Raw genomic sequence first — 13101 nt, forward strand, 5'->3', positions numbered from 1 at the left:
CAGATACATTCAGGGATTTTAGAATTCATCTATAAGTTATTAATGTGGGAGACGTGCCTGGTGACTACCTCGGACCTATGCTGTGCAGTACCTTGTGCATCATGTAGCAGGTTTTGTCCTACCTCCCCACGAGCAGTAATTACCCTTCGGTCTTTTTGTTTACATTGCTCTTCCCTCCTTCGCAATAAGCCAGTGGGATTTTTTGCTACACTGACATTTCATGAGTAAAGTATATAGAAAGCAAAAGAATTCAAAGGTTAAGGCAACACATTTGAAACCAAGCTGCAGTGACTTCATTCTGCGGTGGTGTTGTGGATCAGCACTTTACTGACAGCTGCATCTGTTCTTGAGTAGATGCCTTACAGAAGTGCAGCATTGCACAGAGGGCGGGGGGGTGGCTGTTGGTATTGGATTCACACTTCCACCAATGTTCCCTCTAATTTTATATTTTGCGCGTGGTCCCTTTTTAACTGGCTCTGCTGGCCATTCGAATTTTCGTGCATGCGTGGTTACTTCCATGTAAAAGCCAGTGAGCAGCCTGCACAGGACCTCCAGGACGTTGCACGGCCACGCAGCTCAATGGGAATGTTGACCTCCATCCCAAAAAAACGCACCTCCTGTTGGTTGACCATGTTGTGAAGGAGTTGGGCAGCCCATTCATGACCCATGTAAGCAAAAAGCTATTGTACAAAGAGGTTAAGAAATTATAAATGGAGTTAAAGTTTGAATGTAAAATCCTATATTGTTTAAGAACAGAAGGGACAGCTTTGTAAAAGATTACTCCTGGATAAGATCCCACATTTCTGAATTATAGGTGTTGCTTTTGCCATTGGTGAGGGCAGCTTTGCAATAACCCCAGGCATAGAAATGGCAGATCATCTTGTTCTGGCTCAGTTCCACTGCTCATCCTCTTCAGTGAAGTGGAAAGTACTGGGATTTCACACTCTTCACAAATTTCACAGAAGCATTGAAGATTTAGTAGAAGTCGGAAGGTGAACCGCTGTATGGCGAGTTTTTAAATAAAATCCTTTCACTAATCTCTGGTTCAAGTGCATTGCTTTAAAAGTGAAATACTCTTGAGCCACTGTAGTGCCTTATCCTGGAATACTCCTTTCCGGGGCGTTCCCTGTTCCTTGGGGAAGGCAAGGGAAAGACGATTGGTGCTGGAATTGTCTTGCATCCGTAGTCTTCTCTGCTCAACGCCTCACCTGCAATGGGTACTCTGAGGGATTGTGCTGTTTTCAGTTTTTAACTGCAGTGTTATCTGTTCCTAACATACAGTTGTCTGTGTCTCTTTGATAAATGTTATGTCTAGGTCAGCTTCAGATGCACGCATATTGTGAAAACCCAGACATTGTATTATGCGGCAATAAATGTGATTTAGAGGATCAGAGGGCTGTAAAAGAAGAAGATGCCAAGGAGTTGGCAGAGAAATATGGGTAAGTGTTCTCCTCCCAAGCAGTAAAATGTGTGATGTTTATCTAATGGGAAGTCCCTATATTTCTTGAGTGAACTTTATTGTGAGTCAGACACTGACTAAAATGGCCCGTAAGAATATCGCAAAGCAGCATGTTCAATACGGCTGCTGAGGAAATATTTACAGGTTAAGTATAAGGTTACGGTGTGACAGTTGTGCAGCAATTCTCACTTAAATGTTTGTAACGAATTCTTAAAAGGTGGAAGGGGAGAAACTGGAGCTAAAAGATGACTTGTCAGTTGTACAGAAGACATCGAGCCAATTAGATTGAGAGGCTGGTCATCCATGAACCCAGCTTGTGTGTTGCTTAGTCCTTGATCTCACAAGTTGGTTTATTTTTCAGTGCACAGGTTCATTGAAATTCTACCAGCCACTAGTTGAATTTACATTAAAATATGGAAGTTTAAAATGCTGTTGCTCTTAATCCTGAGTGACCCAAGATCACTGAAAATCGAGACACGGGCAATTTGTTTGCATTACACTTCTTTAGCCAATTTGGGTGACTTTGATCTATAATTAGTAATAATTCTGAGAGATTCAGTGGTCGACAGCCTGACATCAGCTATCAAATATTTCCCGTGCTCTGATCCCTATTGGGTAGATAAGTAGAGTGTATATAGTTATATATCATTTATGCAGCCTGCTATTGTGAAATATAAATGGGGAGTAGGATGCATTGCACCTTGTTAATAATACATGGTTTGCTAGTTTTACAGAGAGAGAACCGATAACCTGAGCTGACAGCTAATTGGTGCCTGCTCCATATGCTTAACATTGTGAGGAGCCAATGTAGGAGGAAAGTAAATTTAAGTGTGATTTGTATTTGAAGGGAAGATGATCTATGTCCTGTACCGGTATTGAATGTATGACTTCTCAAAATAGAATATCTGAAATGTTATTGCGGTGTGAATATTGTAGTGTTTGACTTTGGAAAAATCTGTCCCAACTATTCTCTGCTCTCAGACGAGGTGCCTTTTTGCTGGCCATTTGGGAGTAGTGGAATAGAATTGAATGCTCTGTTTCATGTCATCTTGCCTTTCACATTTGGTGCTAGAATCTCTCTTGGCATTGTTTGTGATTGGGTGGAATTGTTTTTCATTCCTTAATTTATTGGATATCTGCGTTTTACTAGTATAATTTTGGAAAGCACACATCTTTCCCTGTGATCAGTAGAGCCTATGTTGCAATAGCAATGCTTTCACATGCAGGGGCTGTATTCTGTTTAATATCTAACCAACACGGTTCAGTTTTCTGTGTTGACGATGCATTGTCGTTGGGGAGATGAGTGACTTATGTAGGTTGTCTGCTACCTTCATGTCCACAATAGGTTTTGCAATTTTTGAAAAGGGTATTTTAAAAATGGACAGGCTGGAGTGCAGTCGGGTGCGGAGCGGGCAGGCTGGAGTGCAGTCGGGTGCGGAGCGGGCAGGCTGGAGTGCAGTCGGGTGCGGAGCGGGCAGGCTGGAGTGCAGTCGGGTGCGGAGCGGGCAGGCTGGAGTGCAGTCGGGTGCGGAGCGGGCAGGCTGGAGTGCAGTCGGGTGCGGAGCGGGCAGGCTGGAGTGCAGTCGGGTGCGGAGCGGGCAGGCTGGAGTGCAGTCGGGTGCGGAGCGGGCAGGCTGGAGTGCAGTCGGGTGCGGAGCGGGCAGGCTGGAGTGCAGTCGGGTGCGGAGCGGGCAGGCTGGAGTGCAGTCGGGTGCGGAGCGGGCAGGCTGGAGTGCAGTCGGGTGCGGAGCGGGCAGGCTGGAGTGCAGTCGGGTGCGGAGCGGGCAGGCTGGAGTGCAGTCGGGTGCGGAGCGGGCAGGCTGGAGTGCAGTCGGGTGCGGAGCGGGCAGGCTGGAGTGCAGTCGGGTGCGGAGCGGGCAGGCTGGAGTGCAGTCGGGTGCGGAGCGGGCAGGCTGGAGTGCAGTCGGGTGCGGAGCGGGCAGGCTGGAGTGCAGTCGGGTGCGGAGCGGGCAGGCTGGAGTGCAGTCGGGTGCGGAGCGGGCAGGCTGGAGTGCAGTCGGGTGCGGAGCGGGCAGGCTGGAGTGCAGTCGGGTGCGGAGCGGGCAGGCTGGAGTGCAGTCGGGTGCGGAGCGGGCAGGCTGGAGTGCAGTCGGGTGCGGAGCGGGCAGGCTGGAGTGCAGTCGGGTGCGGAGCGGGCAGGCTGGAGTGCAGTCGGGTGCGGAGCGGGCAGGCTGGAGTGCAGTCGGGTGCGGAGCGGGCAGGCTGGAGTGCAGTCGGGTGCGGAGCGGGCAGGCTGGAGTGCAGTCGGGTGGTGAGCGGCCAGGCTGGAGTGCAGTAGGGTGCTGAGCGGACAGTGTGGCGCGCAGTAGGGTGCTGAGCGGACAGTGTGGCGCAGTAGGGTGGTGAGCGGGCAGTGTGGCGCACTTTTGAGCTGCACTGGGCTGATGCGACCTGCTGATGTGTTTTGCCATGATTTAGGAGATGTTGAGCAGAGTCCCAGCACATTCCCACAGGGAAGGGAGTGCACGTTACTACAAGCTTCATTTTTGTGTTGGGCAGTGACCAAAGGCCTTTGGGTGTATCACTGGAAAGGTAGAAAATGCCTCTTTCGGGGGTGCTCCAATTATATAAAGCCTACTTTTATATATTAAGATTGCAGTGATGTTGCAGAAAGATTTGGGGGCTGTGATCTTGTAAATCTGAACAATATCCAGATAAATGGTGGTCAGTGACTTAAATGGTGGTCAGTCTTAACTGGAATGAGTCTGGGAACCTCACTCTGTATCTAACTCGTATTATAATCTTGAAATTCTTGACACCAAGCTTTGTTCGAAAAGTCTACCAACATGGAAGCCGAATCAATGCCCCAGTATAAAGTTTCTTGTCAATTTGGGTTTACTAGCAGTCATCATCATTGGGCCCTGACTGGATGTTGGGAGCTGCTGCCCCTGCCCTGTACTGCCCCTGCCCTGTACTGTCACATTTGCAAAAGAAAAATGCAAGGAATTTTCCTCTGCATTTCACCTACAGCATATGCAAGAGGTTGGAGTGCATTAGTAGCCATGTTATGTCATGTTTAAGCTTATGTATTTACATAATTATTCCTTTTTTGAAATACTAATGCTGTAAGCATAAGCGGATGCCACAGATCAGTGTAACAAAGACCACAAGCTCTCCTCTAGATTCAGGAGGGAAGTGGCTTTTTTTTTAAATCCTTAATTTTATAGGGAAAATGTTAACTGTCTGTCGCTCCATAATAAACCTTCATCCTATCATCGGTTTCTTTTAAACCCAGAAAACCAAAGGAAAAGGAAGTGCCCTTCTCTTTGCCCCCTCCCCCAACACCAAAAAAATATTCTCAGCCACGTGTCCCATTCACTGCAGGTACTGCTATGGTAGTTCTGACTGGTTACCTCAGAGAAAACAAGTCTGATATTGGTAGAATATTGAATAAAGAAAGAAAAAAGGACTTGCATTTATATAGTGTCTTTCAAGTCCTTGGAATGTCCCAAAATGTTTCAGTCATTGAATTACTTTTGATATGCAGGCTAACCCACAAACCAAACAGCAAGGTGCACAAACATCAGTGAGTTGAATGACCAGGATAATCTGTTTGTAGTGATGTTGGTTGTGGGACGAATGTTGGCCAGGGCACCAGGCAAACTCCCTGCTGTTCTTTGAATAGGGCCTTGGGATCTGTTACATCCACCTAAAAGGGCATCTGAAAGACAGCACCTTTACCAGTGTCGCACTCCCTCCGTACTGCACTGAAATGGCAGCCTATATTATGTGCTCAAGTGCGGCTGGAGTCCACAATGTACTGGCTCTGAGGCAAGAGTGTGACCATGGAGCCCAGGCTGACCCCTTGTAGGAAAGGGGATTGGGAGTGAAGGTGTGGAAGAAACTAAATTTACAAGTTGGTATCTCAAGAGCGGCCCTGGACATGGAAAGTCTGACCCTTTCATCAGACAGTTAAAAGCTCATGGCAAATCCCTGACTACTGCAATGATCTAGAAGCAGGAGAGCAGACCAATTTTTGTTGTGAAAACTATCCCATGATCATTCCTTTCTTGCCACTTGCGGTGTCCCCAGATGGACAGACCTCGCAGCCAACAGTTGAAGAATTCCACTTCAATGAATTTCACTAATTCCTCCCAGCCCCCTTTTTAAAAATGTGTTCCTGTGAGGTGACCAGGCACCATCAGGTTGGCGAACTTGAGAAAAACAATTTTCAGACTCTGGGCACCATTTGTTGGGTGTAAGGATTTTGGTAGAGGTTTGTTCAAGATGTGAAACGGGGCCAAAGTTCCAAACTAGTTCCAACTTTTTTTAATTTCACTGGTTGCTTAAAATGGGCATACTGCATGTAATTAATCAGTTTTGTTTCTGCAGAGCAGGATGCTATAGCTTTTGTTAAATTGGAAGATTGCCATTGACCTGCCTGCCTGTCATCCTAAGGGAACTAGCACTGTCTGAGGCTGAAAATGAGCAGGTTAAATTTTTAGCTAGAAACCTTAAATTGCTTTTGAAGAAAAAAAAATCCATATTTATTTAGTATGAAGTTAATGCCCTGATGTTTGTACAGGAGTAATTGTCAGTGGAAGGATTTTCTGTACCGTTACTTGTCAGATGTTTCATTCACCGATCTCTACTCCCTTTTTTATTTTCTCAGTCTCCTGTGGTTGTGCCCTCCAGAAAAACACAACCTGACATGACACAAAACACAAAGGGATACTTGACCTTTAACGGTGAAGGGAAATGAGCTGGAAATCAATGTTCATATGCAGAGTGATGCATAGCTGTGTATCAAAGTGAACCATAGGAAAGGAAGGAGGATGGTGTGTACGATCTGACACGAGAAAGGGGCTAATGTGAGAAGGGAGGGGTTAGAGATGGGGGGGAAGTGCCAACATCAGAGGAAGCAAGGCACCAGTGAGCAACCCATTCCAAAACTGCACACCAGCAGAAGGATTTGTATACTCTCTCAAAGCATCATCTAGTTTATGATGCCTATGTTGGGTTAACAGTTTGCAGACCCAGAATGAAAAGCTTTTTATTGCCCACTGTAGACATTAGTTATGACTAACCTTAAATTGATGGCCTGCCAGTATTGGAGAGATTGCTAAATAACCTTTTTTATATACGCTTCCAATAGTTCACCTGGAGTCTGATTTGTTACTGTGACAGCATCAATGTCCAGGCAGGAACATAAATAGCAGCGTGTGAAATCTAAAGATTAAACTTGCTGCCTCTAGTGTTTTAAAATGTCCTACTCATCAACACTGGTTCTGAGGTGTAACTGCATGTTGCATTTCCTGTCTGCTGGGCTGTAGCATAAATTAGCCACACTTGTTGATTTTCAATTCAAAAACCCAATGTCCTATTGCTGCACCGGCTGCTGATGTGGGATGAATCGAAGGTTGATTTGTGAACAGGTTCTTGCCAGTGACTTTAGAAGGTTTAAAAACCCCTCTTTCTACAAATTGTCAAAGAACATAAATGTCAAAGATGATGTGCACATTGAACCCATCAAAACTCATCCCTCTAATCCACTAACTCCCATTTTATGGCCTCGAGCTGCATTTTAAATGTCCTAAAAGCTTTGTCGCTGCTATCCAGCCTGGAAGATTATTCCAGCTATTTATCACCGAGTGTGGCCCAGAATTAAACTGTGCTGCAAGCTTAAGCAAAACCTATTGAACACTTGTACTCCACTGTTCATACAAGATAAATCTGGTTGGAGAAGTCCATTCATTCTCTGTGCATCTATCCAGAAAGGTCCTGCTGGAGGGATCAATCCTGTGGCTCTTCTCTGAATTGCCTCCTGTGCTTGAATCTCTCACTTTTGTTTCACTGACCAGAGCTGGATATAACTAGTGATCTGACTAGAGCACTACGTAGTTTGAGCATGACTTCCTTTGACTTGTGCTCCATTATTTTTGGCTACACGGTTCAGCATTATATTTTACTTTTTTTAAATTGCTTTGCCAAATTGCCCAGAATAGGATGGCGATAAGCAAAAACTGCACAACACCAGCGAGAAAGTGTTCGTTGATCATGATGAATAATCGATCCACAAACAAATGTTACTATAATGGAAAACGTGCAGCAACAAAAAAAACCACTATGTTCAGATCCTCATCTTTACATTAACCACTATCTATCGAATGTTTGGATTTGTCTTTCTGAAATGTTTGGATTCAGACATCAATGTGTCTGGGCTAAAGGTGTATTTGCGGAATTAGTGTGTTGCGCTGAATCCCTTTTGTAGGAGGTGGGAATGACGTGAATTTTAGTCAAGAGTTGCGAAGAGTAGATGGAAAGGGGAATGAAATGAGCCACAAAGGAAGACCTATGTTAAGTCGCACCATGTTCATCCAAATAGCTTGTCATAGAATTCAGGAGAGAGAAATTACAGCAGCTGGCACATTTTGGGAGACTGGCGAGGGCTGAGTTGAATTGCATTGTATTCATGTACCTGATTTGTATTAGAAATGTATGGTTTGTGTAAACCTATGTCAGAGCTGCAGTATCTATAATGAGGTGTGGTCTTGTAAATCTCTTGTTTCTGAAATTCCTCCCCTTAAAGGAGCCTTTACTTTAACAGCACATTGTTTTAAAAAACAGCAGCTGTAAAAAGACTGGGTTACCTGCCTCTAAATAAAGGAAAGAGGAATTAAAATTGCGGCAGTTCTCTGGAATAAGACAGGTTTGTCACTGAATCCGCAAAAGGCCCTAACTGAATATCCACGTGGAAATGCAGGTTGTTGTTGTGAATTATTTTATGACCCATAATTGTACCTCGTGGGTTTGTAAACCGCGCGCAGTTCAATATTTCCACTTGGTTTTTAAGATTACTTGTCTTTTCAGTGTTGGTTTGTGATTGCCTGGATTTTGTTCGACATTATTACCCCTCTGAAAATGACGGCAACCACAGGATTTGGCACCTGCGCATCTAAATGCAGGAATCCTGAAGTGGCGGTCAGTCATTCATTGCTCCGACGCATCTGCGCTGTGGACCCCCATGCCCGCCCCCCCCCCCCCCCCCCCCCCCCCAAATAGCCAGCAATCAGTGGAATTGACAAACTTGGGCTTTTCTGTGTGCTTATCGCTGTTAAATACCCCATTAAATGTTAAGCCTTGTTTGGAATAGGTGTAACTGGGGTTTTAACAATGTATTGACTGCTAAACAACTGTTCTGCCTCTGAAACAGTAATTTTTATATTTGTGGAGTGTAAAATTTCTCCAATTTTAAAAATTACAATTTTTTTATACGTTAAAACTTTCAAGTTTGTTCATGATATTTCAGCTTCTACCTTTATCCTCATGTGAAAGTCCCAGTCTTTATTTCACTCTCTCTAACATTTTTTAAAAGTCTGGATAAAAGCTGCTTTTCATTTCTTGGTTTGCTGTCTGAGAATATTCTTCAATGTGATTGGCTGCTTAGACAGCTCGTTGACTTTGCAGCAGCTGGGAATCCTGATTACAGAGCGTTACAATCAATTTCACATTGGAAAAGGCAAACTTCTTGGGCAACTTTCTTCGAGGCCAGCAGTGAGCGCCTTTGCTTCGCCGCCGACCACAAATTATGGGTTATTTTGTCATTCAAAATGGTGCAAACATAGTTTGACAGACATTTAATGAAATATAATGCGTGCATGAATGTCTGCTTGCTGAGTAAACTATTAAGGCCATGTGTGTAACAGACTGCTAACCATTGCAAGCAGCCTCTGATTAACCCCGGAAAGCGCACAAACAATTAAAAGTAGTTTCACAGGGTTGTTCAGACTGGAAAATCAAGTCAATTATCTGCATAATTATTAAAATGGTTAAAACTGGGGTGTCTCTCAACAGTTACCCATGTTCATTGCAAAAAGGGTTGTTTCCATAAGCAGACTGGGTCTCATGAACTGAAGCTTGCACTCTACTGCATGCTGTGAATGAGATACCGTGCCATAGGACTAATAAGCACCCCTTTTACCCCATATTTATAACCTACTGGACATAGTATGTCCACTATGCTCTCCTTGTCCACACTGAGAGGCAGAGTTGCCTTGTTGGACTGTAGCATTCAGGCTAAAATGTGAATAGACTTATTTTACAAACAAGATAATTGCACATGAGCTGAAAAATATAGCAGAGGCACAAGAGTACAGCAGATAACCAACAGACAATGCTTCACTTGCACAGTACTTGATTTCAGAACAATATTTAGTTGGAAGCTTGGGTGAACAACTACTTGGTCTATGGCTCTGGGGCCTATTTTCCCATCTTGTGGAATAGGCATGTGAAGCAGGGTTCTTGTACCCCAGGGCTATTACCCAGTTATGGTATTGGCTTTTTCTTTGAGGGCTGAGTAGGCACATTTGAAGATCGAATGGATTCTACACACCGGTTAGGCAATCGAGATGCCAACAGTCTCTTACTACTCGAGCAGATAAGAGGTGAACAGCAGAATCCTGATAGGGTCAGATGTGAAGTGACTCTCCTTTCCCCCTAGTCTACAAACTTGCCTACATTATAAACTCTGAGCAGGATTGACCCAGATATCATGTAACTGTGTGAATCTTATGCAGGCAATAACATCAAATGAAGGAAACTAGTTTGGCCAAATGACCCTGTTGGAAATGTAGATATCTCCAGACTGATTTGGCTATCTCTTCTGCTTTTATCAGTCATTAATGACCTTGAGTCTCATTACTGACATTTGATTATCTTGAGCTGCTGTTGTCCTTTAGCATAATGGCAGTGCAAGGATAAATTCATGTTTTGATGCAATTAAGCAACATTGAAGCTTGATTGGGTTTTGTGCGACAGTAATGTGGATCAATTGATTATGGTTGGTTTTATTAAAATGTTCAGTGTTACAATATTTGCATTTAATCGCTGTCCTGCATCCACTAGCTTAATATATGTGGTTTGTCTTTTGATTGATATTGTTTATCTAGCTGATGGCTTGCTTTCTTCACAGACTAGCCTACTTTGAAACCAGTGCAGCAACTGCGTCCAATGTGAATAAGGCGGTGGAGATGCTGTTGGAGCTCATCATGAAGCGCATGGAACGGTGTGTGGACAAATCTTGGATACCTGAAGGGGTTGTAAGGTCCAACGGCCATAGCTCCACTGAACCGCTAAATCCAGAAGACCAGGACAAAAGCAAATGTGCTTGCTAGATTGACCTGTGGGGAAACCTTTGTTAATAATTGAGCTAAACACTCCCTCTTTTCCTTTCTTAACCAAATGCATGCTGTTGCCCCCAAACTAATTTTGGTACAATGAGAACAAAATTGACTACTTATTTGCGGACTGTTTAAAAGAAAAATGAAAGGGGTTGCTGATGCCTTGTGTGAATATGTACTCTTCTGTTTCTACAGGCGGTCAGGGCAGGCTGAGTACCAGCAGTAGTTTTATTGTGGGCTGGTTCAAGATCTTGCAAATATGAGTGGCAGATGAGCTGTCTTTGGCCATTGCACTTCATAATTTTAATGAGTACAATATGGGCCGGTATGGTAAGAATCAACAGCCAAAAACTAATCAGATGCCCAATGCACAATCTTTGCTTATACAACCTGCATTTTACATGGGTCTTGGTACATCATATGTTTATAGTCTTTCTCTTTTTATCCCCTTTTTAAAACATTGGGACTTCTTCTGAATCAATCGTTCTCACTTGGTGTCGGATTCATTATTTATAGTTTCAGCGCTAATTCCTGGTTCTTGTGATTTGAGCGAAACGCAGTGTATTGGGTTTCAATTTTTTTCTCTCTGAAGAATTGTTTTAACTTCATTACAAGTATGTGCCTAAACTACTACTGGTGCATTGCCAAGTTTTTACACTGGAGTGATGCCAAAATGTTTAAAACCTGCCAAATACTTGATTGAAAGATTAGATTCCAGGTGGAGTTTATTTAATGAACTCTTATTTGATAAACATTATTTTCCTTTTTTTTAAAAAAACAAATAAATAAACTTTTATTTGCTGTGATATTTGAGTTGATTTGGTACATGTTGGGGCTACTGAAATGAAGGTCAGAGAGCACTTTAGTAAAGAAGCCAAGGAGTCTAAATCGGCATGACAAATCAATGTGTACTGCAGTTCAGAATTTCAGGAATACTAAATTGTTTCCATTGCATTAAAATATTCTGGAATGTAGATGTAATTAGATTTGATACAAATTATTGTATTTTTCTCGATGTATCTATTTACAATGCTGTTTTAAAAAAAAGTCTTGTTCTGAAAATACTGTCAGAATGACCTTTCTAATAAAATAAAATCCCCTCATCTTTGTACATGTTTGAAGTTGTATAGTATTCCTTGAAATGGTGGTATTTACACACACAAGCTGATTGCAGTGGGATTTAACGGGGGGAGAGATTGGGCTGAGTCCCATCACTCTCTGCCTCCAATGCTCTGTACAGTTGTGCGATACAAGGACCGTCCCTGGTTGCTAGTGAACCATAATCGTCACGGGACAAGTAGCTATTGTACCACGTTTTTCTACCAGTTATTTGCTGCCCTGGCTCAAATCTTGTATATTGATGTGTTAACCGAGGTGCTGAAGCAGGAATTGACTTGACAACCAAGTGTGCATTTGAGCACCTGATGAGTTTATCCGCAATTGCATCATACAGCGAATAGTGTTTCGACAAATGGAACACCATTGTCAAATAATCGGATTAGTAAGGTCAAGAACAACTGTGGTCGAATTGCTTTGAACCTTTATTGTCGGAGAAACTTTTCAATTTAGTTAATTTGTGAATACGTTGAATTAAGTTACTGGAGATTTTCATGACAATGTTTCTGTTGACCAGTTGTTTTTGAAACTGTTGGAAAATAACTAGCGAGCACTTTTTATTCTGACATAACGAGCAGCACTATATTTCAACCGAGAGCCCTGTTTTTTATTCTGTCAGCTCTCTTAAAGGATTAATTAAAAGATGATTCATAATGGCTCATCATGATTTGACAACCACACTGATGCAATTTGCCTGGAGAGCATGGATTAATACATGCATTCAACAAGCAGAAGTAGTTGTCCAGATCAATGTTTGGAGTTGTTCATTTTCTATCATAACACTGGTATGGAGATTTATGCCATTGCACTGGTTCTTCAACCGTGCAGGGCCAGATTTACCGCACAAGAGGCAACATTGCTTCCAGGCATTATACTACAGTTGCTATCTGCAGTCACATTTTCTTGATCAAAGCAGAGCCCACATAGAAACATAGAAGATAGGAGCAGGAGTAGGCCATTCGGCCCCTCGAGCCTGCTCCGCCATTCAATGCGATCATGGCTGATCATCCAAATTCAGTACCCTGTCCCTGCTTTCTCCCCATGTCCCTTGATCCCTTTAGCCTTAAGAAATATATCTAACTCCTTCTTTAATATATTTAATGAATTGGCCTCAACTGCCCTGTGTGGCAGAAAATTCCACAGGTTCTCCACTCTCTGGGTGAAGAAATTCCTCCATCTCAGTCCTAAATGGCTTACCCCTTATCCTTAGACTGTGACCCCTGGTTCTGGACTCCCCCGCCATCGGGAACATCCTTCCTGCATCTTTGAAGATTTCAAGTAATGCAAATATGAATGTTTATACTGTAATTGGGTGGGGTGGGGGGAAGCTAGGGTAATCCTTGAAACACTGAAATTGCTTCTTTGGATGACTTGTTTATTGCTTCT

The 13101-nt window shown here is 43.4% G+C and overlaps 1 protein-coding gene across 10 annotated transcripts in view; it reads left to right on the forward strand.

Annotated features, from left to right (window-relative positions):
- The window catches only part of rab27a (RAB27A, member RAS oncogene family), a 121175-nt gene extending 109465 nt beyond the window's left edge, over window positions 1-11710 (forward strand). For all 10 annotated transcript variants that reach the window (XM_085968785.1, XM_085968780.1, XM_085968778.1 and 7 more), the window contains 2 exons: window positions 1316-1439; window positions 10392-11710. In XM_085968785.1, the coding sequence (XP_085824911.1) occupies window positions 1316-1439; window positions 10392-10593 (326 nt within the window). In that variant the 3' untranslated portion in view covers window positions 10594-11710. The remainder of the gene's footprint in view (window positions 1-1315; window positions 1440-10391) is intronic.
- Window positions 11711-13101: the final 1391 nt, after the last annotated feature.

The sequence above is a fragment of the Somniosus microcephalus genome, chromosome 27 (assembly GCF_052327205.1).
Source record: "Somniosus microcephalus isolate GS21.2 chromosome 27, FLI_Smic_1.0, whole genome shotgun sequence".
In the NCBI taxonomy this organism is placed as follows: Eukaryota; Metazoa; Chordata; class Chondrichthyes; order Squaliformes; family Somniosidae; genus Somniosus; species Somniosus microcephalus.